The sequence below is a fragment of the Phodopus roborovskii genome, unplaced genomic scaffold (genome assembly GCF_943737965.1).
Source record: "Phodopus roborovskii unplaced genomic scaffold, PHOROB, whole genome shotgun sequence".
In the NCBI taxonomy this organism is placed as follows: Eukaryota; Metazoa; Chordata; class Mammalia; order Rodentia; family Cricetidae; genus Phodopus; species Phodopus roborovskii.
The window spans coordinates 25780-51856 of NW_026125554.1; the positions used below are offsets into that span (position 1 = coordinate 25780).

The 26077-nt window shown below is 41.0% G+C and overlaps 1 protein-coding gene and 1 pseudogene across 3 annotated transcripts in view; one reads left to right on the forward strand and one right to left on the reverse strand.

Moving 5' to 3' along the window:
* Positions 1–1163: 1163 nt before the first annotated feature.
* On the reverse strand, positions 1164–11542 carry LOC127216517 (eukaryotic initiation factor 4A-I-like; annotated as a pseudogene).
* Positions 11543–22484: 10942 nt separating this feature from the next.
* LOC127216548 (zinc finger protein 431) overlaps positions 22485–26077 on the forward strand; it is a 60371-nt gene continuing 56778 nt past the window's right edge. For all 3 annotated transcript variants that reach the window (XM_051177255.1, XM_051177253.1, XM_051177254.1), the window contains exon 1: positions 22485–22618. In XM_051177255.1, the coding sequence (XP_051033212.1) occupies positions 22616–22618 (3 nt within the window). In that variant the 5' untranslated portion in view covers positions 22485–22615. The remainder of the gene's footprint in view (positions 22619–26077) is intronic.

Here is a 26077-nt window from a genome sequence, read left to right on the forward strand (position 1 = left end):
ATTATTTTAGGTTTGGCCTTTTCATGGTGTCCCACATTTCCTGGATGTTTTGTGTTAAGGATTTGTTGGATATAAGATTTTCTTTGGTCGATGAATCTATTTCTTCTAGTTTATCTTCAGCGCCTGAGATTCTCTCTTCGATCTCTTGTATTCTGTTATTTATGCTTGCATCTGTAGTTCCTGATCATTTGCCCAGTTTTTCTATTTCCAGCATTCCATCAGTTTGTGTTGTCTTTATTTTTTCTATTTCAATTTTCAAGTCTTGAACTGTTTGAGTTGTTCCCTTCATGTGTTTGATCGTTTTTAATTGGCTTTCCTTACTTTCTTTAAGAGATTTGTTCATTTCTTGCATTTTTTTTCATTTTTTGCATTGTTTGGCTTGGTCTTTTCCTCTATTTCTTCCGTTATTTTGTTTGGTTTCTCTTCCATTTCTTTAAAATATTTTCTCATATCATCATTTTTATTTTTAATTTCAAAGGAATATCAGTTTTATTTGATTGACCACCAATACTTTGCTGCAAGCAGAGATCTCACATTTTCATCCTTGTAGACACCAGAAGAGCGAGAGAATCCCTGGGACCCACCTACTGTGATCTTGTAATGCTGGGGTTGCTCACTGAATCTCTTTAACCTCTGAGCCCTGTATTTTATTCAACACAGTCTGCTAGTCTGTCCTTCTGATGTGTGTTCAGAGTTGTTGAAAGGTGTGCATTAATCCCTGTTGTCTTGTTTTTTGGTTTTTGTTTCTTTTGTTTTTTTAAGTGCTTGGGAGTCCTCTTTTGCTAGTTACTCCTTGAATGTGGACTATTCCTTCTTGTGGACCTGCCTGTGGGCCTGTATCACTTTTATGTAGTTATTTTTTAAGTCGTTCTCTTATGCTTCATCTGCTTTGGTGTGTTCAGGTCTAGTTGTTGTAGAGTCCCTAGATTCTGGTGGTGTCATACTGGTCTTTCTATTTTTGGGTGTTCTCTTGTATTGCAGATTTCCCATTGCTTCTTCCTGTGGTTGTAGGTGGAGCCTCTCTCTCTCTACCCTGATCTCCAAGTGGGTGTAGTTGGGTGAGGAGTTGGATGTCTGCAACGGTGGATGATCCAAGCTCTCTTGAAGATCTCTCCTCCAGCAGAGAGCAGGTGCTGGGGTCCAAAGATCAGGTGAGTGTGGCCTCAAGATGGTCCTTCATGCATAGGCGGGTCCAGTGTGCTCAGAGTAGACCCAGGAATTTCCACAGAGTTGGAGGGGTTGTTGGACTTGCACTCTGGCCCAGTGCTCATCTGGAGCAGCAGGCCAGCAGTACAAAGGGTTGGGGCAGGGACAGGCTCTGGGTGATGTATGGAGCAGACTAACAGGGCTGTACTATCCAGGGCCAGGATACAGTTGGGGGGGGGGGGGGAGTAAGACGCACAGCTAACACAGGAAATTCCCATGGAAGGATGGGGGGTGTTTCAGCCTGAACTTGTAAAGAGTAGGGTTTTTCCGCCCACCGCTGGTCTGGTCCCACCGCCACACCCGCCCCAATTAACACACTGAGACTCTGTATTTGATATAATTCTGTTGGTCCATTACTTGTTTCTTATCGGCTAGCTCTGTCTTAAGTATTAACCCATTTCTATGTATTTCCATGTGGTCTTACCAGCGAGAGGCGGCTGGTGGTTCTGCCTTCTCCTGACTCTCCATCTTGACCCCTCTTTTCCTACTTCCTCTTTCCTCCTTGTCTCCTAGTCCCTCCTATCTTCCTTTTCTATTGGCCAACAGTGCCAACAGTGCTTTTCATTAACCAGTATGAGAAACATATACAGAATGACATCTCCCATCATGAACTGGTTCCAGAGCACCAGATGTGATGGGGTCCAAAGATCAGGTGAGTGCAGACTCAAGGTAGTCCCTCGTGTATAAGTGGGTCCAGTGTGCTCAGAGCAGACCCAGGAAGTTCCACAGAGGTGAAGGGGTTGTTGGACCTGCACTCTGGCCCAATGCTCACCCAGAGCAGTGGGCCAGCCAGACAAAGAGTAGGGGGATGGCAGGCTCTGGGTGGTGTATGGAGCAGAGTACCAGGACTGTACTACCCAGGGCCAGGATGCTGGGGGGGAGCAAGATGCAGAGCTAACCAAGGGAATTCTCAGAGAAGGATATGTGGGGGTGGGGGTCGGTCTGAACTGGTCCCACACCCACCTTTGGCAGTGTGTGGAGGCAATGTGATCCAAAGATAAGACAAGTGAGATCACAAGGTGGTCCCAACCTGATTTTTACATTTTTAAAATTTATATTACAGTCTTGTATCACAAAACATTACCAGTATCCTCTCCCTCTCCTCTTCCCCTTCCCCCCAGTGACCCCTTATCTTCTCCCCTATCTGCACCCCAGAGAGAGTAAGTCCTTCCATAGGGGAATCATTAAAGTCTGTCTCATCATTTGGAGCAGGGCTTATCACCTCCTGCCTGTGTCTAGGCTGAGAGAATATACCTCTATGTGGAATGTGCTCCTAAAGTTCATTTGTACACTAGGGATAAATACTGATCCACTACCAGAGGACTGCCTAGTCCTCCTGACACCCACGTTCAGGGGGTTTGAATTGGTCCTATGCTGGTTTTCCAGCTATCAGTCTGGGGTCAATAAGCCCCTTGTTCAGGTCAGCTGTTTCTGTAGATTTCTCCAGCCTGGTCTTGACCCTTTTTCTCATCACTCCTCCCTCTGTGAAACTTGCTTCCAGAAGTTCGGCTCAGTGTTTACCTATGAGTGTCTGCTTTTGCTTCCATCAGCTACTGGATGAAGGTTCTAAGACAATATATAAGATAGTCAAAATGTCATTATCAGGGAAGGGCATTTAAGGTAGCCTCTCCCCTGTTGCTTTGACTGTTAGTCACTGTCATCCTTGTAGATCCCTAGACATATCCCTAGTACGAGATTTCTCTTTAAACCTATAATAAGGTATCTCTTTTCTTACTCCTATACTTTTTCCCTGACTCCGAGTCCTGCTCCCTCATGTTCTCATCTCCCCTCTTCTTGCCTTCTCTTTCTCTTAATGTCCTGCCCCCTAACACTTGCTCCCAATTTGCTAAAGACTTCTTGTTCCTTTCCCCTTCCCTGGGGACCGTTTGCTTCCTAGATTCTCTGGTGGTTTGGATTGTGGGCTGGTAATCCTTTGGTCTATATCTAATATCCATATATGAGTGAGTACATACCATATTTTTCTTTGTGACTGAGTTACTTCACACAGGATGATTTCTTCTAGTTCCACCATTTGCCTATGAATTTTAAGATTCCATTTTTTCCCACTGAGTAGTACTCCATTCTTCAGTTGAGGGACATCTAGGTTGCTTCCAGATTGGCTATTACAAATAATGCTGCTATGATCATAGTTGAACAGATGTCATTGTTGTATTAGTGTACATCCTTTGGGTATACGCATAGGTGTTGAAGCGCTGGGTCTTGAGGTGGACTGATTCCCATTTTCCTAAGGAACCACCATAATGATTTCCAAAGTGTCTGTACAAGTTTGCAAGCCCACCAACAGTGGAGAAGCATGCCCCTTTATCTACATCCTCTCCAGCATAAACTGTCATTGGTGTATTTGCATTTTAGCCATTCTGACAGGAGCAAGATAATATCTCAGAGTTGTTTTGATTTGCATTTCCCTGATAGCTAAGGATGTTGAACACTTTCTTAAGTGTCTTTCAGCCATTTTAGGTTCCTCTATTGAAATTTCTCTATTTAGACCTGTACCCCACTTTTCAATTGGATTATTCAGTGTTTTGTTGACTAACTTGTTGAATTCTTTGCATATTTTGGAAATCAGCCCTATGTCAGATATGGGGTTTATGAAGGTCTTTTCCCAATCTGTGGGCTGCCATTTTTTCTTGTTGACTTTGTCCTTTGCCTTGCAGAAGCTCCTCAGTTTCAGGATGTCCCATTTATTAATTGTTGATTTCAGTGTCTGTGCTACTTGTGTTATGTTCAGGAAGCAGTCTCCTGTACCAATTTGTTCAAGGATACCTCCCACTTTCTCTCCTAAGATGTTCAGTGTGGCTGGATTTATGTTTAGGTCTTTGATCCATTTGGACTTAAGTTTAGTGCATGGAATAGATATAGATCCATCTGCTGTCTTCTACATGTCCACATCCAGTTATGCCATCACCATTTGTTGAAAAAGGCTTTCGTTTTCCCATTGTATACTTTTAGCTGCTTTATAAAAAATCAGTTGTTCCTAGGTATGTGGGTTAATATCAGGGTTTTCAATTTGATTCTATTGGTCCACCTGTCTATTTTTGTGCCAATACCAAGATGTTTTCAGGACTCTAGCTTTATAATAGAGCTTAAAGTCAGGGATGGTGATGCCCCTGGTAGTTCCTTTATTGTACAGGATTGTTGTTGCTATCCTGGGTCTTTTGTTTTTCCATGTAAAGTAGAGCATTATTCTTTCAACATCTGTGAAGAATTGTGCTGGGATTTTGATGGGGATTGCACTAAACATGTAGATTTCTTTTGGAAAGATTGCCATTTTTACTATATAGATCCTACCTATCCATGAGCATGTGAAACTTTTCCATTTTTTGGTATGTTCTTTAATTTCTTTCTTGAAAGACTCAAAGTTACTGATATACAGGTTTTTCACTTGTTTGGTTAATATTAACCCAAGATATTTTGTGTTGTTTGTGGCTATTGTAAAGGGTGATGTTTCTCTGATTTCTTTTTCAGCCCATTTACAGTCTGTATATAGTAGGGGTACTCATTTTTATTTTTAGGTAATCATCTATCTTGCCACTTCAATGAAGGTATTTATAAGCTGTAAGAGTTCCCTGGCAGTGTCAGGGTCACTTATATGAATGGAGAGAGAAGTAGGAAAAAGCGAGGCGGAGGAGAGGAAAACACATGCAACTAGGAAGATTGAGTCTGGTTAGGAATAGAAGACAGGAGAGAGAGAGAGAGAGAGAGAGAGAGAGAGAGAGAGAGAGAGATTGAGTCTGGTTAGGAATAGAAGACAGGAGAGAGAGAGAGAGAGAGAGAGAGAGAGAGAGAGAGAGAACATAAAAGAGGGAGCCAATATTGGTTTGAAGAGAAAATTGAACCCAAAGAAAGTTCTAGAGAACTACAAGACTGCTACCATCTAACAATTTGAGCATCCGTGGAAAGGCTACCATAAATGCCCTTCCCAGATAGTGAGATCAACAACTAACTTATCCATGGAGCCCTCATCTAATACCTGTTGGAAACAGGAGCAAACACCCATACCTAAACAATGAGTCGAACTAGAACCCAGAAGCAGATGGAGAGGACAAGACCAGGCTGCAGAAACACATAGAGACAGCTTACCTGAACAAGGAGGAGCTAACGGGCCCCCAGACTGATAGCTGGGAAGCTAGCATGGGACTGACTCAGTCCCCCCTGAATATGGGTCTCAGCCAGAAGAACTGAGCAGTCTAAGGTACCTCAGACAGTGGAGCCAGGATGTATCCCTGGTGCACAAAAGGACCTTGCAAACACATCCCCCCCCCCATGGAGGGATAACTGCCTTAACCTAGAGACAGGAGAGAAGCCCTACTTCACATGACCTGTCAGATCTACATGACCTCAACTGGACTGCACTCCCCTACATATGGAATTGGGGTTGGGGATGGGATGGGAGGGTGGTTAGGGTGCATGTGAGAGGTCAAAGTGGGATAAAGGGAGGGAGGGAAGAAGGGAGAAGGAACTGGGATTGACATGTAAAATAATAAATTAAAGGAAAAAAAAGAGCAAGCCATTATTGGTTTGAAGAGAAAACTGGATGTAAAGAATGGTCTGGAGACCTACAAGACTGCTACCAACTAATTTGAGCAAATGTGGAAAGGCTACCATAAATGCCCTTCTCAGACAGTGATATCAACAACTAACTTATCCACCATCATGGAGCCCTCATCTAATACCTGTTGGAAACAGAAGCAAACACCCATACCTAAACACTGAGTCAAACTAGAATCCAGATGCAGAGGGAGAGGACAAGACCAGGTTGCAGAAACACATAGAGACAGCTGACCCGAACAAGGAAGAGCTAATGCCCCCAGACTGATAGCTGGGACTGACTCAGACCCCCTGATTATGGGTCTCAGCCAGAAGGACTGAGCAGTCTAAGGTACCTCAGACAGTGGAACCAGGATGTATTCCTGGTGCACAAAAGAACCTTGAGGGCACATCCCCCATGGAGGGATACTGCCTTAACCTAGAGACAGGAGATAAGTCCTAGTCACTACTTCAATTGACTTGACAGATTTTGATGACCTCTCCTGGATGGCATCACCCTACATGGTGATGGGGGGGGGGTGGAAGGGAGGGTGGTCGAGGTGCATGTGAGAAGGGGAGAGAGGGAAAGAGTGGGGGAAGGAGGGAGGATGGGAGGGAGGGAGAGGGAACTGGGATTGATACACAAGGTCCTTTTGTGCCCGTTAGCTCCTCCTTGTTCAGGTAAGCTGTCTCTATGTGTTTCTGCAGCCTGGTCTTGTCCTCTCCATCTGCATCTGGGTTCTAGTTCGACTCAGGTTTAGGTATGGGTGTTTGCTCCTGTTTCCAACAGGTATTAGATGAGGGCTCCATGGATAAGTTAGTTGTTGATCTCACTATCTGGGAAGGGCATTTATGGTAGCCTTTCCACGGATGCTCAAATTGTTAGATGGTAGCAGTCTTGTAGTTCTCTAGAACTTTCTTTGGGTTCAATTTTCTCTTCAAACCAATATTGGCTCCCTCTTTTATGTTCTCTCTCTCTCTCTCTCTCTCTGTCTCTCTCTGTGTGTGTGTGTGTGTGTGCACGCGCGCGCGCATGCGCGCGCGTGTGTCTTCTGTCTTCTATTCCTAACCGGACTCAATCTTCCTAGTCGCATGTGTTTTCCTCTCCTCCCTTCGCTTTCTCCAACTTCTATCTCCATTCACTGCCCCCCCACTTCCCCTGTGCTCTGGGGAACTTGTCCCTTCCTGCTTCTGTGAGGGACTTTATATGAATCTCTTAGAATACACCTTGTATCCTAGTTCCTCTGGTGGTGTGAATTATAGGCTGGTGATCCTTTGCTCTAGCAATGTCTCGCTCTTTTATGTTCTTTCTCTCTCTCTCTTCTATTCCTCCCCTGCCTCAATCTTCCTAGTTGCACATGCCTTCCTGTCCTCCCATTCTCTTTCTCTTAGTTCCATCTCCAGTCACTGCCCTCCCCCCATATGCTCAGGAGATCTTGTCCCTTTCCCCTTCTGTGAGAGACCTTACATGAATTTCTTAGAATCCACCTTGTATCCTAGTTCCCTGGTGGTGTGAATTATAAGCTGGTGATCCACTGCTCTAGGTCTAACATCCATATATGAGCAAGTACATGCCGTGTCCATCTTTTTGTGACTGGCTTACTTCATTCAGGATGATTTCTTCAAGTTCCATCCACCTGCGTGTGAATTTCAAGATACCATTGTTTTTTCTGCAGAGTAGTATTTCATTGTGTAAAATGTGCCACATTTTCTTAATCCATCCTTCAGTTGAGGGACAGCTAGGTTGCTACCAGGTTCTTGCTATTACAAATAATGCTGCTATGAACATAGTTGAGCACATGACTTTGTTGCATGGATGTAGATCATTTGGGTGTATGCCTAAAAGGGGGATTGCCAGGTCGTGTGGTAGACTGATTCCAATTTTCCTGAGGAACCATACTGATCTCCAAAATGGCTGTACAAGTTTGCACTCCCACCAGCAGTGGAGGAGTGTTCCCCTTTCTCCACATCCCCTCCAGCATAAGTTGTCATTGGTGTTTCTAATTTTAGCCATTCTGGCAGGAGTAAGATAGTATCTCAAAGTTGTTTTGATTTGCATTTCCTTAATAGCTAAAGATGTTGAGCACTTTCATAAGTGTCTTTCAGCCTTATTTCCTCTATTGAGAATTCTTTCTTCAGTTCTGTACCCTATTTCTTAATAGAGTTATTTGGTGTTTTGTTGACTACTTTCTTGAGTTCTTTGTATATTTTAGAAATCAGCCCTTTGTCAGATATAGGATTGGTGAAAATCTTTCCCCAGTATGTGGGCTGCCATTTTGTCTTGTCAACTGTGTCCTTTGCCTTACAGAAGCTTCTAAGTTTGAGGAAGTCCCATTTATTAATTGTCAATCTTAGTGTCTGTGCTACTGGAGCTATGTTCAGGAAGTGGTCTTCTATAACAATTTGTTCAGGGGTACCTCCCACTTTCTCTTCTAAGATGTTTAGTGTGGCTGGATTTATGTTGAGGTCTTTGATCCATTTGGACTTGAGTTTTGTGTGTGGCAATAGACATGGGTCTATCTGCAGTCTTCTACACACCATCATCCAATTGTGCCAGCACCATTTGTTGAAGATGCTTTCCATAAAAGACCCAAAAATCTCTACCAAGGAACTCCTACAGATGACAAACACCTTCAGCAAACTAGTAGGATACAAGATAAAACTCAAAAAAATCAGTAGCTCTACTTTATTCAGACAACAAAGAGGCAGAGAAAGACATCAGTGAAACATCACCCTTTACAATAGCCACAAGCAACATAAAGTATCTTGGAGTAATGCTTACCAAACAAGTGAAAGACCTATATAATAAGAACTTTGTGTCTTTAAAGAAATAAATTAAAGAAGATACCAGAAAATGAAAAGATCTCCCATGCTCTTGGATAGGTAGGATAAACATAGTAAAAATGGCAATCTTGCCAAAAGCAATCACAGATTCAATGCAATCCCCATTAAAATCCCACCACAATTCTTCACTAACCTTGAAAGGATAATAATCACATTTATATAGAAAAACAAAAGACCCAGGATAGCCAAAACAACCCTGTACAATAAAGAAACTTTAGGAGGCACCACCATTCCCGACTTTATGCTCTACGACAGAGCTATAGTCCTGAAAATATCCTGGTATTGGCACAAAAATAGACAAGTAAATCAATGGAATAAAATAAAAAATCCTGATATTAATCCACACACTTAACAAACACCTGACAAAACAGCTAAAATATACAATGGGAGGAGGGAAGCAACTTCAACAAATGGTGCTCGCACAACTGGATGATGGTGTATAGAAGACTGCAGAGAGAACCATGTCTGTCACCATGCACAAAACTCAAGTCCAAATGGGTCAACGACCTCAACATAAATCCAGCCACACTGAACCTTTAGAAGAGAAAGTGGGAGGTACCCTTGAATGGATTGTTACAGGAGACCACTTCCTGAACATAGCTCCAGTAGCACAGACACTGAGATAGACAATAAATGGGACCTCCTCAAACTGAAAAGCTTCTGTAAAGCAAAGGACAGAGAGCTGATCTCCAAAATATAGAAAGAACTCAAGAAACTTGTCACCAAAACACCAAATAACCCTATAAAAAATGGGGTACAAAATTGAATAGAGAACTCTAAATAAAGGAAATAAAAAAAAGGCTGAAAGACTCTTAAGAAAGTGCTCAACATCCTTAGCAATCAGGGAAATGCAAATCAAAACAACTTTGAGATACCATCTTACTCCTACCAGAATGGCTAAAATTAGAAACACCAATGCCAGCTTATGCTGGAGAGGATGTGTAGAAAGGTGACACCCCTCCAGTGCTGGTGGAAGTGCAAACTTGAAATCCATTTTGGAGAGCAAAAAAGAAAACTGATCATGACACCTTTGATCATGTTATTGCTCCTCTTTCTCTTCAACTGGTCTCTGGGAACATGGCCCAGGGCTTAGGTGTGGATTTCTGCATCTGCTTCCATCAGTTACTGAATGAAGATTCTATGATGATAATATAGGTAATCATCAATCTTATTACAGGGGAAGGACAGTTCAGAGCCCTTCTCCATTCCATCAATATTTTTTATCTAGCCATTTTGATAGGTGTAAGATGGTATTTCAGAAATGTTTTCAGCTGCATTTCCTAGATAACTAAGATTATTGAGAAATTCCTTAAATATCTTTGGTCATATCAGTTTCTTCTGCTAAGAATTCTCTGCTTAGCTTTTTAAAGTGTATTATTTGGTACTTCGGTGTCCAGATTTTTTTAGTTTTATTATGTATTTTGGAGATCAGTCCTCTGTCAGATGTGGGATTGATGAAGTTCTTTTCCCATTATATAGGCTGTCATTTTCTCTTATTGACCATATCCTTTGCCTTACAGAAGCTTTTCAGTTTCAAAAGGTCCCATTTATTGATTGTTGCTCTCAGAGTCTATGGTACCAGTGTTGTATTTATGAAGTGGTCTCCTGTGCCAATGCATTCAAGTCTACTTGGCACTTTCTCTTCTATAGGTTCAGTGTACCTGGATTAGTATTGAGGTCATCAATCCATTTGGATAAGATTTTTGTGCATGGTGATAGATATGGGTTTATCTGAATTCTTCAATGTGTTGACATCTACTTATACCAGTACCATTTGTTGAAGAAGCTTTTTTGTTTTCATTGTACAATTTTGGCTCTTTTGTATAAACATCAGGTATTCATAGGCTTTTGGATTAGTATCAGTGTCTTTAGTTCAATTCAGTGTCTGTTTTTGTGCCAGTGCCAAGCTGTTTTTATAAATGTAGCTCTATAGTAGAGCTTGAAGTCAGGAATGGTGGCATCTCCAGGTGATTTCTGCTAGAATCAGACCAGAACTCCCTCATGATCACATCTCATTCCTTTTGGTCATATCTCCATGCATGGCAGAAACAGTGAAATCCTGGGTATGCATCTTCGCAGTGAGCCAATCTACCTTCCTTCTGGTATTGATATAGATTTCTGCCTGGGTGATAGTCAGGATTTCATACAAGTCACACAATGTGTCAAGCTTCCACTCTTCTCTTTCCACATTGATGTAGAACTGATGCATACCCTCCAGGGTCAACTCTTCCTTCTTTACAAGAATCTGAATGGGGTCTCTCATGAACTTCTTGGTCACCTCAAGGACAGCAGAGGGTGTTGTAGCTGACAATAAAATTACCTGTGTGTTACTGTTAAGCTTTTGAACTGTATCATATATCTGGTTCTTGAACCCATGGCTTAATATTTCATCTGCTTCATTCAGTACAAACATCTTGATGAATTTGGGGGACAGGTATTTCCAGTTAAGCATATCAAACATGCTGCCAGGGGTGCCCACGATGATATGGGGAGCTTCCATCTGCAGCTTCTGCACCTCAGCATGCACATTGGTGCCCCCAATACAGGCATGACAAGAGGCACCCATGTAGTCTCCCAATGCCATGACCACCTTTTGTATCTACTGAGCCAACTCACGAGTGGTTGTCAGAGCCAAAGCCTGAGTGGCCTTCAGATCTAACTGAATCTGCTGCAGAATTGATATGGCAAATGTAGCTGTTTTCCCAGTCCCAGACTGGGCTTGAGCAATCACATCATATCCCTTGATACAAGGAAGAATTGCTCGCTGCTGGGTGGCTGAGGGCTTCTCAAAACCATAGGCATAAATACCTTGGAGGAGGGATTCTGAGAGATCCATGTCATCAAAGCTATCCACAATCTTATTCCAGTTACTCTCAATGATGCCTTCAGGCTCCATCCTGTCATGGTCATTGTCTCTCGATAGAGGATCCTGACTTTCAGACATGTTCCTTAGAATCTCTGTTTAATGATTCTTCTAGTCTTCTTGAGCACCGGTGAGATGATTCAGTGTGAAAAATGAGTCGTATGAAAGGTTTTACTGCATTTATTACATTAATGGATTATTTTCCAGTCTGAGTTTTTCCTGCAAAGTCTTTACTACATAGACTGTATTCACAGGATTCCTCACAGGTAGGATTTATTTCTTGTGTTTCAAGATTTCACTAAGGTGCAAAGGGTTATTGCATCAAACATATTAATTTGGTGTATCTTCTATATGGTTTATTCCATGTGATTACAAAGGCTCCTCTAATGTACAAAGAGACCAGAGATTGGGGATGAAGAGCTCAGGGTCGATGGGGAGAATATGCCCTGATGTATTCCTGATGTACAAAGATACTGGAAGCTGCTGGCTGTTTTGTTATGTTAAATGGAAACATAGCGATTTGTCATGAATTTAAGATCTAACAATTATAATCTCAAAAGTTATTTTAAAAAAGTAATAAAATCAAGCATGTGCCCAAGGAACTACATATTTTATTGGAAAATATCAAGGATTGATTACACATTTCCCCTCTAGCTGTACATTTTCAGCAAGAAAAAATAACAGGGCAGATAGAGTCACATGAATTTGTTCAGCACTTTTGTTCTGTTTAAATAGTGCAACTACAGTAATTAGGTCTCTAGAAGGAAATTCACTTGTTTGCAAATTCTTCAAAGTCCTGGCATATAGACAACCTAAATTTTATTATTAGGACATTTTTGATCACCGAAAGTTGATTATCTGAATAATCAATGGAAATCAAAATTCTAAACAAATTTAGACCTTTCAACCTCCTTCTTGTCACCTGCCTTTCTTTCCTGTGGTTCTACCAACTTGCAAGTGGACAATGCATTCTGATTCTTATAGAGATCAATATGCATTGGGAACTCCAGCAAAAGACTAGGCTCCATTAGGACAACCATTCCATTGTCTTATTCCCCTTCTCACTGACCTGTACAACTGTATTCCCAGCACAGGCAGTTTTACGTGTTCAAAACAATTCTTCATGTCACAGCGCAAGGAAAGTCTGGCATAATGCGCTGGTTTGTTGTCAACTTTATATAGGCTGAAATCATCTGAGAAGAAGGAACCTTAATTGAGAAAATGCTTCTATAAGATCAGGTTGTATGTTGGAATGTGAAGCATTTTCCTAATTAAAGATGATAAATGGCCCAGTTTATTTTGAGTAGGTGTGGCCCAAGCATCAGTAGTCCTGGGTTCTATATGAAAAAGCTTGGCAGACCATGGAAAGCAATAGAGTAAGCATCCCTCATGTATTGCATCTGCATCAACTTCTGCCTCCAGGTTCCTGCCTTGTTTGTGTTCCTGTTCTGACTTCCAGTGATGATGAAGAATGACAGAGTGTAAGCCAAATAAACTGTTTCCTCGACAATTCATGTGAGGTCATAATGCATCATTGCAGAAATACAAACCAAAACTAAGACAACAACCAGACACCTTGCTGTAAAAAAAAAAAAACTAAGTAACAATTTGTGAAAAATCAAATAAAATTCTTAATGACTGTGAGACATTGGAGAATAGAAGGAAATAAAAACTAGTCTTTTGTGTAAAATAAAATTAAAAAGGTGATACTGTGTTTAAATGTCAACGAACCTCATAGGCACATGTTTTAATACTTAGTCATCAGGGAGTGGTGTTAAGGAGGGATTAAGAGGTGTGGCATTGTTGACATAGGTGTGGCTTTATTGGGGCAAGTGTGTCGCTGGGGGTAGGCTTTGAGGTTTCAAAGGCCCAAGAGAGAACAGCGCCCTTACTCTCTTCCTACTGCCTGTGGATCTGGATGTAGCACTCTCAAGCATCACGTCTGCCTGTGTGTTTCTATGCTTCCCACAATGATGATAATACAAAGCATATCTGAAAATATAATTAAATGTTGCCTTTAAAATTCTTTCTCTAGTCATGTTATCTCTTCTCAGCAATAGAACACTGGATAAGAAAGAACTTGGTACCAGGGTGCAAGGTACAGTGTCACAGGCCAGACCATGCTACTTGTTGGTGGAATGTGTTCTTTGTGCTTTGGATTAGGGAAGTGGTTGAACAGTTTAAGTGGGTCTTAATGAGCAATCTTAGAAAGAAGCATGAATGACAGTGGTATTGAGAAAAATATAGATTCTGATGTTACTAATTAAAAGGTTGTAGAGGAGAGCATTAGTAAGTAGGCTGGAGACTTCTTGTGATATTTTGGGAAAGAATGTGGCTGCTTTATGCCATGGTTTCTGAAGAAGGATATCTATAAGATGAGTAATTAATTACGTTGGCAGAAGTGCTGTGAAAACAGCCTAATATTGACTCTGTCATGCAGTGTTTGGTGTTCACTCTTGTGCGGTTAAAAATGAAAGGCACAAATCTGAGCAAGGAAAAAATGTACACTTTTGAGCAGGAAAGGAGACTCAGGAAGTATATTAGAGACAATTTTGGTACACAAGTAGATAAAAAAAAAATTAAGAAAAGCCTGATGCTAACTGGAGTAAAGGGACCAGTGACCTCATAGCAAGAACCCTCTTAGCTAAGATTCCACATTGTGAAAAGTAATTCAAGAAAGCACAAGATGTGTAGGCCATCAACAGCAATAGAAAGCTGGTGCAAATATAATTGAAGGAGCTAGCTAACTTCAGATCCAGCAAGCAGCAGAACTTGATAGAAATGGCCTTTGTTCTGGCTTTAAAGTCAAGAACACAAAAAAAAAAAAAAATGTGAATTCTCCCTCTCAGACTAAGGACAGCTGCTGAGACCAGGTATATGTCATGGCTTTATCTCTATGGAAGCCCAGAGAAGACATTGTGTGAAATTGTGAAGGTGAAGTCTGGATTTTGTTGGAGACCAGAAGATGTTGAAGAAGCAAGAGTCATTAGATACCATAGAAGCTTGCTAACAAGGTGTAGAACCAGCCCAAGCTAGAGAAGAGTGCTGAAATGAGCCATGCTGAAATGAACTGAAGACCCGAAGAGGGCTTTGATGTCAGACATGGCCAATAGCTAGACAGGAGGAATCGGTGGAACTTCTAGGCACAGGGACCACTCTGAGAAGAAGTCAGATTTGCCAGGAGTTGCCAGCTAGACTCAGAGGGAATCAGAGGTAGAGAATGAAGGGAGGGTAAAAGCCATGAGGTAAAACATAGATAAAAATAAGGGTTAATTTAAGTTATAAGAGCTAGTTATGGAGAAGCCTAACCTAAAGCTGAGCATTAATAATTAATTCGAAGTCTCCATGGCATTATTCAGGACCTGGCAGTTGGGACAGAGAAAGACTTACTGCACTTAGCAATATTTATCTCCAAAAGAGAATGTGATCTTCCCTGGTAGTAAGAATACCATGAATACGAGATTGTTTGACCCTACCATGTATAAAATGTTAGCTGGTGAGTGCAATATGCTGACATACAAGCCATAGCCAAATGTCCTGTGTCTCAGTCCTGTCACCAGACTGAAGAGAGTTAATCATGTTAATTGCATTTACCAATATTAGAGAGTTGCCCAATTGGAAATTTCACTGGCTCAAGCTAACCTGTGTAATTTGGTTTTACTTCATTCATTTTGTATGTATTAGCACATGCTGGGTAAGTACACAGAAAGGCACTCTGCCCCACAGAACCACCTTTATAACCAAATGTGGTGTGGCTCACCAACTTAATCTGAAACAACCTCCAATCTAGGTATTGCCTAGACTGTTTCTGTTGGCAGTGTACACATTAAACTATTCCTTCTATTCTGATTTCAAATGAAAAGCTGTGTTGCACACACAAATCCTTCTCGTGTTGTGTGACATATTGATCACACTCCGACAATAAAGTTTGCTTTGAACCAGAGGACAGAGCTAGCTACTAAACTGCCCAAAATTTCCCATAGATGTCCCAGAGCACTGAGGACACATAGGAGATGGGAAGTGGTATGATGGGAGAATGTCCTTCTGTATGCTGTGAATATGTTTCTCTTATTGGTTATTGGTTAGAGAATAAAGTTGCTGTGGACAATTGACAAGCAGGATGTAGCCAGGCAGAAAGCATAGACAGGGCTACCATACTAGGAGAAGACTTGGAAAAGGAAGGCAGAAAGTGAGTCTTGAGTGGGGCACATCATGTAGCTGCAGAAGGAATAAAATCCCGGAGCATTGCATAGTAAGCCACAGCAATGTGGCAATATATAGTTTAATAGAAATGGGTTAATAATTAGAGAGAGTTATCCAGTAGAAGCCTTAGCCATTGGCCAAACAGTTTATAATTAATATGAGCCCCTATGTGTTTATTTAGGACTAAGGGCTGTGGGACCAGGCTGTTCAGAAACCTCCCATCTACAGTGGTAAGGCAAGACTGAGATAGAATCTCTGTTGTTTGGATAGAGGGTTGGAGGAGAGGTCACTGCTGGCTTCTCCATGGCTTCTCTGATCATTCTTGTTCTTACCCTGATATCTGAGCCCATATTTGTTAGTTTTAAAGAATAATTAGATAAACAGTCCATCTGCTGTCCAACCTGGGGCAGGAAATCATAAGACAGCCACTTGCACCTCTCTTTGCAGCAAACGCTGCTGGTCTTGGCAGGTGTAACCACCACTGTCATCCTCAGCCACCAGAATTGGCTGGCTTTTCCTCCCTTCCCCTAAGCCCTGTAAGCAAGTATGTGATTTTCCTCTTGCAGCCTCTGTAAAACAAGCCCCAGGTGTGACCCAAATACCAAGGCCCACATGTGCCTGGACTCCAAGCACTGGTGTTAGCTTCCAACAACCAGCCAGCTCTGCCATCAGGCAGTCTCTGCCACACATGCTTCTCCACATATTACTCTGTGTCTGTTTTTCAGGTGGCTAGCTCCATGGGCCTCCTCCACATGGATTTTAGAGTCCTCCTGGATCCTCTTCTTAAGCTGCTGATACACTAGGTTTGCCAACTCCACACCTGCTCATGCTTCTAGTGTTTAGACCTCCATACCCTCTCAGGTCACAGCTACATGACAGCAGCTGCAGCTTCCCTCAGCAAGACTGTCCACAAGCTGTGTTCTCTGCCCAACTGTGTTATGTGTGCAGTGACAGCCAGCCTGTGCCTCACTGTCAATGTCAGCAGATTTGGTTAGACAACTGGAATTCTATAGGGGAGAAATTGGGTTTGAAAAGCTATATTTTTTCCCCTCGTGTTTAAATGGGAAAAAAATATTTACAATGAAAGGAGGTAGGTATCTGTATGTTTCCATCATGGAAGGTTTGAAAATGGAATAATTAAATGAAGGGATACTTAGCTGGGATTTACATAATGCCAATTATAATTATTACTTGTTTGGCAAATTTTATTTTATTCCCTCAAATGTTGGTTGATATCAGGACCAAATATGAAAACCTGACTGATTAGATAAAATCCTTAGAAGGACAGACTAATGGAACTAAGAAAATATTCCCACACAACCTGAGGGGTTAGAGCACAAGTTATCACACCATTGCTTTATGAAGCTGAAGAGGAGTGGGACAAGGTTAATAAAAAACAACCTTAATTTATTCTAAAGGCTATTCAGAAATAAACTGAGATCCTATACAAATGTTAGATTGAAGCAATTTAAGGAAGCAATATTTTCATATGGTATGCTTCATCTTTTGTAAATTCATGGGCCACTTGGTAAAACAAACATTCGTTAAGATTGGAAATATTTAGTTACAGCAGTGTTGAAAGCTGGTCCTCAGTTACAGTGGAGAACCTGGTGGGGAGACAAAGCTAGGGCCATTGAACAATGAGGTAGGGTTAGATGTTATAAAAGTTTCCAAGATCAAATCCTTGGTGAGGGCCATTATGCTAATATGGAAAGACAGATTAGGCTTGATGATCACACCTTGGTCCTATGCCATATAGCAGATTTGAATGCTTGGGATAAGATTGAAGAATCAGGAGAGAGGACTGATCTATCTACTAAATTTATACAAGGCCCAAAGGAAGCCTTCTCTGATTTTTTTTTTTTTTAAACAAAGGTTAACGTCACCTGTAAATAGAATAACAGATTCAGAAGTTAGATGAATATTAATTGAATCTTTGCTTTTGAAAATGCTAATTTAGAATGTAAAAGGGAGACCAGGCCTTAAAAGATGAGATTTGTGTCCATAGATGAATTGATTAGAAATACATGTGATATTGAATACTTGGATAGGAGAGTGATTTCTAAAATTTTTTAGAAAACTCATAAAGTTAGATGTTTCAATTGTGGTAAAGCAGGTCATCAAAAAAGAAACTGTAGAGAAGGTGTTCTTGGGAACAATAATTTCGATAGGGAGAACCCAAATCTAAGGACCCAGCATTCTTGAATATGCAGAAGGTGTGACAAAGTTCAACATTAGACTAATGAATGCTGTCAAGGTAACCCTTTTACTATCAGGAAATATCACAGGGGCCTCTTGCAGGTCCCCATTTCAAGATGGTTCAATCATTCCCTGTCAGCATTGGGGAAAAATATCCACAAAACAATTAGAAGGTTTCATGCCTATTATTCAAAATCATATTGCTCTGAATGTCAGGAAAGCTTTAGAACATTTTTAAAAAAACTCATGAGAAACAGTAAAGCAAATATTTTGGTGAATTTATATAAATGATCAAAGACCAAAGTTGAAAATACAAATAAATGATATTGTAATTGATGGTTTTGCAGACACAGGGACAATAATTGCATGGAAACTTTGGCCTTCAATTCGGCCTCTTCAGGAGGTAAATGTTCAGCTTTTAGGGACTGGAATTTTATCTCAGGTAAAACAAAGTATGAGGCATGTCAAAGGTATAGGGCCAGAAGGACAGGACAGGAAATAGAAGTCATGTGTTGCTAACATAGCAATGAATTTCTGTGGACATGATTTGTTACAGCAATGACCTACCCAGACTAATATTCCTCTAACTTCAGAAATAAACTATAAACTAACATATGTTTCTGGATAAAATATTAAAAGTAATTAGAAAAAACGGTAAACAACCATCTGAGTTGTATACAGACAGAGCACAATAGCTGCCATCTTTCAAAGTTACCAACAACCCATGTTTAACATGGGAAACTGAAAAACCTATCTGTGCGGAATCGTGGCCTTTGACATGAGAAAAATTACAGGCACAGCTAAATACTCAATATACCAAAGAGTTGACCAGTCCTTGGAATTCTGGTATTTGTCATTTTAAAAAAGTTGGAATATGGAAAATGATAACGGATCTAAGAGCTATTGATAAGGTGATTCAACCAATGGGCTCTTTGCATTCTGGAATTCCCTTGCCTTCATTATTACCTAAATGATGGTTTGTTAGAGTGATTAATTTAAAGGATGGCTTTTTTTCTATATCTTTGCAAGAACAGGATATAGAAAAAATTTGCCTTCACGGTGACTACTTACAATAATTCCAAGCCTATTAAAAGATATCAGTGGAAAATTCATCCACAAGGAATGTTGTATAGCCCTACCTTCTGTCAATATTTTGTACAAAAGCAATGGGGAATTATTTGTAATCAGTTTCCTCAATCTATAATTTACCATTACATGGATGATACCTAATAAGCTGATTCAGATGCAGATACCTTACAAAACATATTAGAAGAAGTTAAGAACATTTTTGCCTTGTTGGGGAAAAATTGCTATTGAAAAACTACAAAGAGAAGATTCTATTAATTACCTAAGATATAATATAGGTTTACAAAACATTCAATCACAGAATGTTTAAATCGGAAGAGATCAATTACACACTCTGAATAACTTTGAAAAATTGCTGGGAGATTTTAGCTGGCTATAGCTCAAACTGGATGGACAACTCAAGCACTAGTAATTTATTTCTACACCTCCAAAGTGACAAGAACTTAAATAGTACTAGAAAATTATTCACTGAGGCTGATAGAATTGGATCTAATAGAAAAGTAATTACACGATGCACATGTGCATTGTTGGATCCACAGCTTGATTATATTCTGGTTATTTTACCTTCTCTAAACATTTTCCTACAGGTATCTTAATACAGAGAGAAGGTAATTTCTTAGAATATTTTTTTCTTTTTTATATTTAAATTTGAAACAATGTTACTGTACATGTCAATCTCAGTTCTCTCACGTCCCATCCTCCCCTATGACCCCCAACAAACCCGAGTCCATCCCTATTGCTCTCCAGGGAGAGTGAGGTCTTCTATGGGGAGTCTTCAAAGTCTGTCATATCATTTGGGGCAGGGCCTAGGCCCTCCCCCCATGTGTCTAGGCTAAGAAAGTATCCCTCTATGTGGGATGGGATAGAATGGATATTTAATTGCACACACAAACTTAAAAAGACCTATGTAGAAAAAATTCAGAATTGATCATGAAAGAAAAATTACACTTTTATCAATTAGCAGGAATTGATCCACTAGAAATTATGTTACTTTTTACTAATACTGAAATTTCTTCATTATGGGCTAAAAATGAACATTTACAGACAGCTTAAAGTAATTTTGGGGGAGATATTAGTAACAAATATCCCCAAATCAAGAGACTTCAGTTTATAAAGAGAACAAATTAGATACTTTTCTCACACTGTACAATGAAACACCACAGAAGTCTATTTGTGTACTGGTTCCACTTCCAAAAGTGAAATTGAAGATTTTTGATAGATATTTTTAATTGAATTTTATTTTTACAAAAAAATGAAAATTATAGCACATTTTCCACAACTGGTGTGAGTAATGGCTTTCTGTGAAACTGGCAGGATTTCTTTGTCATTACTCTGTTTCATAGCAAACCTGACTAGTGCTCCAGAAATGAGTCCTCAATTATCATGAAGCTGATCAGGGTTGAAGTCTGAGCCAATAGGTGGCTGGTCCCAGATAAGGTTCTAAGTACTACACTGCTCCTTCTAGTTGGGATGGAGGGAGTCCCTCACTTCTTTCTTCAGGCTGCTATATAGTAAAAAGGGCTTGGAGGCAGCATTGGCTTGCCAGTCCAGACACTTCCTCAGGCAGTGTTTCAAAGGAGTTTTATTTTGATCAATGAAGTACCACATAGCTGGTTACTTTTCTGTATATTTTCATTCTGATTTGAGACATTTAGAAATGTGTAGACACTGATACCAAAGCACATGTGAAGGTTATAGGACAAGTAGATGTGTGCTCTCTCCTGGTTTGAAATCAGACTCTCAGACTTGGTTGCATGTGCTTTTACTTACCAGGAGCCAACTACCTGGTTCCTGGTGTAGCACTCCCTTCCAACCTACCCATTTAGTAGTTGTAGTGGTTCTATTCACATTTTTGGGGTAGAAAATAAAAGCCATTCACTCTAGAGGTCTCCCATGATTGGCAAGCATCTGTCCACTGAGTTTTAAACAAAAATTTATTTTGGGTCAAGGTCTGGTTAAATTGCCCAAGTGTTTTATCAACTCAGTATGTAGCCATGCCAGGCTTTAAACTTGTGATGCTTTTACCTCAACCTTCCATGTGGTGGGTTTCCTGGACTGCACCAGCACTCTCGGCTCTAAAATCATGTGGGAAATCAGCAAATTGAATCTGTCTTCTGTAAAAGTTGTGTATCTTAAGGTATAACAATTACGGATTTTAACATTTAACATTAACTTTTGGTGTTATTAATGTTTTCTTATTTCCTAATGTATGGATTCATCTCTAATCTTTACTAGTTTTTCTTTCTAGGCCCTATCTTTCCATGCATTAACCCTTTGGTTTCCATTTCCATATGTGGTTTTGTTTAGGTTGGTGATGGGCCTTATGGGAACTAGGCCAACATAAGGTTCTCACAGAAGCCCTGATGAAAGCTCCAAGGAAACAGTAGTTCTATGTCATTGTCCAAGGGCAGACTTGGCAATGTCTGATCCAGCGGTTGAGTGAGCATCTTGAAGTTGTCAGGGAACCGGGCTCTTCTGCCTCAGAGGCTGTTAAGTTTCATTCCTACCACCAGCTCAGTCTGAGACAGCCTGTGTTGCTCTAACAATATGGCTCAAATAGCTTGCTACTGACTGCTCCATGTTGCCCCTACACATAGTGTATCAAAGGAGTACTTCTTAATACACTTCCTTAGCATGGCACATCAGCTTTTGAAGAACCGACTGATACCTCCCTAATCACCCCTCTACCAGTACCAAATGTCTGGTGTTTTGTGCCTTAGATGGTGCTGGTTTAAACTTCCTGTCCTGCCTCCACCTGCCAAATGCTGGCATGATACATCAGTGCCAACAGAAGGCTAGGAAAGTGTTCATGTTTGGCTGACCATCTGCAGATGAGAGAGGTGTGTACAATCCTAGGTGAGCATTATTGAAATTTCTGATGCCTGGTGAATGTCAATCAGGAGGTTTAAAGTTGACCTGGATGACCTGGGCATCATTTCATCTGTGAGGGAGGGAATCATTCACTAAACATTAAGTAATTATCTGTGTATGCTAGAGACACTGTGAATGGAATAGGAAAAAGAAATGAAAAAGGACTGGACCCTGGCTTGGACACCAGATTGGAAAAAACAAACAAAACAAAACAAAACTTAAAAAGGACAGGAATTCTCATGGAAATGGTAGAGGAGAAAGGGTGTTGTTGATAAAGGGGACATTATAGGGAGAGACAGGAACACTTGGGAGAGTCCAGAGTGGCCATGAGCCTGAGCCATGTGAGGGAAGGAGGGAGGGGATGGGAGAGAGGCAGACCAAGAGGCCAGAAAGATAAATAGTAGATTGGTGGTGGGGAAAGAATGAGAAGAGCTTACTTAGTGCAGGAAAAGCGCAGGGACGACTTTGCAGTTGAGCCCCACGTTGTGTTGCAATGCCAAACTCTGCAGGACTGTGACAGTTCTGATGCTGGGGCGGAAGCCAGGGCTGGGTACCATTGTGCTCCAGTCCCTTCACAACGCTCTGTCCCGAAGTGAGCTGCACCTGTCACTCAGTTCACACTAGCCAATCAGGGCTCCGGATCAGACTGTCGGTGAGGATGAGGGCGGGCTCTTCCGGTCCGCCATGCTGTAGGCTCGCCTGCTCTGGAGTCAGGGAGACGCTTCTGTTCTGTGTGCTGAGCTGCGATCCGCTGCCGGGAGTTCTGAAGAGAGCGAGGTGACCCCGGAGCCCGCCATGGTGAGCGAGGGGCCGCCGTCCCCACGCGGGGAGGAGCCGCGGGAGCCGGTGTGGGTCCTCCCGGGGCTGTGGGAAGCGGCGGACGCGGCTCCCCGTGAGGTCACGTGAGGCCCCTGCTGTCCCAGCAGCTCGGGCCTCTGAATAACTTCCATCTGCGGGTTGTGGCTAAGGCTGCACAGAACACGGGGATGCGGGTACTGTGCCTGGATAGTTCCTTATTGTGACGTCACCACGCAGCACTTGTATCATCGCCTTCAAAGGCGGATTTGCTAAGTTTTCACAGACCTCTACTTTCTCTAGTGTCTTCTAGAAGTTCTGCACTTGACTCTGAACATTCAGGTGAAGGATGTTTTCATTCATGATGACCTGTATCATCATTTTTTCTGTTGTTGATAGGAAAGGTTGTTAGGCCATCATGGGATGTCTCCCCTTTGATCAAGTATTTCTTTAATTACAAAAGTACAGTTTTGGCTACAGATATTTGTCATGTTCTGTATATTGTGCCTTGGGCAACTCTCATGTTGTCAACTACAAACCTGGTTGCTTCACTTTAGTCAGGGGAGAGGATTGAGACACTGAGCATCTGGCCGTGGCTTGTGTGTAAGCACCTAACATTTTACACATTGCAGGGTCGTATAGTCTCTTACACATGTGGACTTCAGTCTGTGCAGGATGAGTATAGATCTGTTTCTACATACAGACATCTAGTTTGACTAGCACCATTTGTTGAAGATGCTGTCTGTTTTCCAGTGTGTATTTCTAGCTTCTTTATCAAACACCAGTTATCCACAGGAATGGGTTCATGTCTGGGTCTTCAGTTTTATCCCATTGTTTGATGTGTCTGTTTCTATGTCAATAATATTGTGGTTTTATTACTATACCTCTGTAGTACAACATGCATTCTGGGATGATATAAACTCCGGAAGTTTTTTTATTCTTTAGAATTACTTTAGCTATCCTTGGTTTTCTGTTGTTCCATTTGAAGTTGAGAATTGTCCTTTAGTTTGAATAAAGGTTTGTCTATCTTGTTTTTCTCGTAAAGCCAACTCTTTGTTTCATTGATTCTTTATATTGTTTTCTTTTCATTTATTTATTTATTTTTCTTATTTTACATATCGATCCCAGTTCCCTCTCCCACCCTCCTTCCCTTCCTATCTCCCACCCTCCTATGTTCCCCGACAACCCTCCCATCCAATCCCCCCCAAACTCCACAGGGAGGATGATGCCTTCCAGGAGGGGACAAAATCTGTCAAGTCATTTGGAGTAGGGACCAGGCACTTCCTCCTGCCCCTAGGTTAAGGGAGTATTCCTCTATGGGGGATGTGCCCCCAATGTCCTTTTGTGCACCAGGGATACATCCTGCTTTTACTGTCCGAGGTCCCTTAGACTGCCCAGGCCTTCTAACTGAGATCCATGTTCAGGGTGTCTGAGTCAGTCCCATGCTGGATTCCCAGCTATCAGTGTGGGGACTGTTAGCTCCTCCTTGTTCAGGTCAGTGTATTGTTTTCTTTGTTACTACTTTATTGATTTCAGCCCTCAATTTGATTGTGTCCTGCCATCTACTCCTCCTCCGTGACTTTGCTTCTGTTTGTTTGTTCTAGAGTTTTCAGATGTACTGTTGAGTCTCTAGTGTGACTATTCTCCAGTTTCTTCATGTGGGCACTTAGTGCTATGAACTTTTCTCTTAGTGCTGCTTTTAGGGTGTTCCATAAGTTTGGGTATGTTTTGCTTTTATTTTCATTGAATTCTAGAAAGTCTTTATTTCTTCCTTGGCCCAGGGATGATGCAATTGATCATTGTTCAGCTTACATGATTTTGTAAGGTATCTGTAATATGTATTGTTGAATTCTAGCTTTAAACCATGGTGACTTGATAAGAAACAGGGGATTCCATTTTTTTTTGTTTGTTTGTTTTGTTTTGCTTTGTTTTTTGCATCTGTTGAGGTTAGCTTTGTTGCTGAGTATGTGGTCAATTTTAGAAAAGGTTCCATGGGGTGCTGTGAAGAAGGGCTATTCTTTTCTGTTTGGATGGAATGTTCTATAGATGTCTATTAAACCCAGTTGAGTCATTACTTCTGTTAGTTCCTTTATTTCCCTATTATGTTTCTGTCTGCTAGTCTTGTTCAGTGGTGAGAATGGGGTGTGACATCTCCCACTATAAGTGTGTGGCGTTTTATGTGTGATTTATGTCTTTGTAATGTTTCTTTTATGAATGTGTGTGTGTACCTTTGTGTTTGGGGCATAGGTGTTCAGAATTGAGACTTAATCTTGATGGATTTTTTCCCTCAGAGGACTATGAAATGTCGTTCCTCATTTTTTTTAATAAAATTTAGTTGTAAGTTTAGATATTCTGATAGCTTGTTTCTTTGGTCCATTTGATTGGTACTGTCTTTGAAGTTGAGGTGTGTTTATTGTATGCAGCAATGTCTTCATATCCAATCTGTTAGCCTGTGTTTTTTTTTTATAGGAGAGTTAAGACCATTGATATTGAGGAATCTTAATGACCATTGGTTGTTGATTTTTGTTTGTTTTGGATTTGTTGTAGTTGGTATTGTGTGTGGATTTTCCCACTGTTTCTTTTGAATTGGGATTATCTATTGCCTATGTTTTTGTGAGTATAGTTAACTTCCTTAGGTTGGAGTTTTCCTTCCAGTACTTTCTGTAGGGCTGGATTATTGGATATGTATTGTTTAAATCTGGTTTTGTCATGGAATATCTTGTTTTCTCCATCTATAGTGATTGAAAGCTTTACTGGGTATAGTTGTCTGGGCTGGCATCAGTGGTCTCTTGGTGTCTGTAGAACATCTATCCTGGACCTTCTGACTTTCAGAGTTTCCATGGAGAAGTCAGGTGTAATTCTGATAGGTCTGCCTTTATATGTTAGTTGGTCATTTTTCTTTTACAGCTGTTAATATTCTTTCTTTATTCTGTGTGTTTGGTATTTTGATTATTATGTAGTGAGGAGATTTTTTTTGTTTGGAGGTCCAGTCTTATTTGGTGTTCTGTAAGCTTCTTGTACTCTCATAGGCATGCCCTTCTTTAGGTCAAGAAAGTTTCCTTTTATGATTTTGTTAAATATGTTTTCTGCACCTTTGATCTTGATCTGCACCTTTGAGCTTGTCTTTTTCTCCACCATTATTCTGAAGTTTGCTCTTTTCTTGGTATCCCATGTTTCCTGGATATTTTGTGTTAAGGATTTGTGTTTTCATTGTTGCATCTATTTCAGTTTTCAAGTCTTGAACTGTTTGAGTCATTTTCTTCCTGTGATTGTTCCCCCCCCCCCAGGCTTTCCTTCTGAGATTTGCTGATTTTTTTCCCCATATTTTGGTTTGTCTTTCATCTGTTTCTTCCATTTCTTTAAGGGAGTTTTTCATTTCCTCTGAAAGGGCCTCTACCATCTTCTTAAAGTTATTTTTAAGGTCATTTTCTTCTGCTTCATCTGTGTTGGGACGTTCAAGTC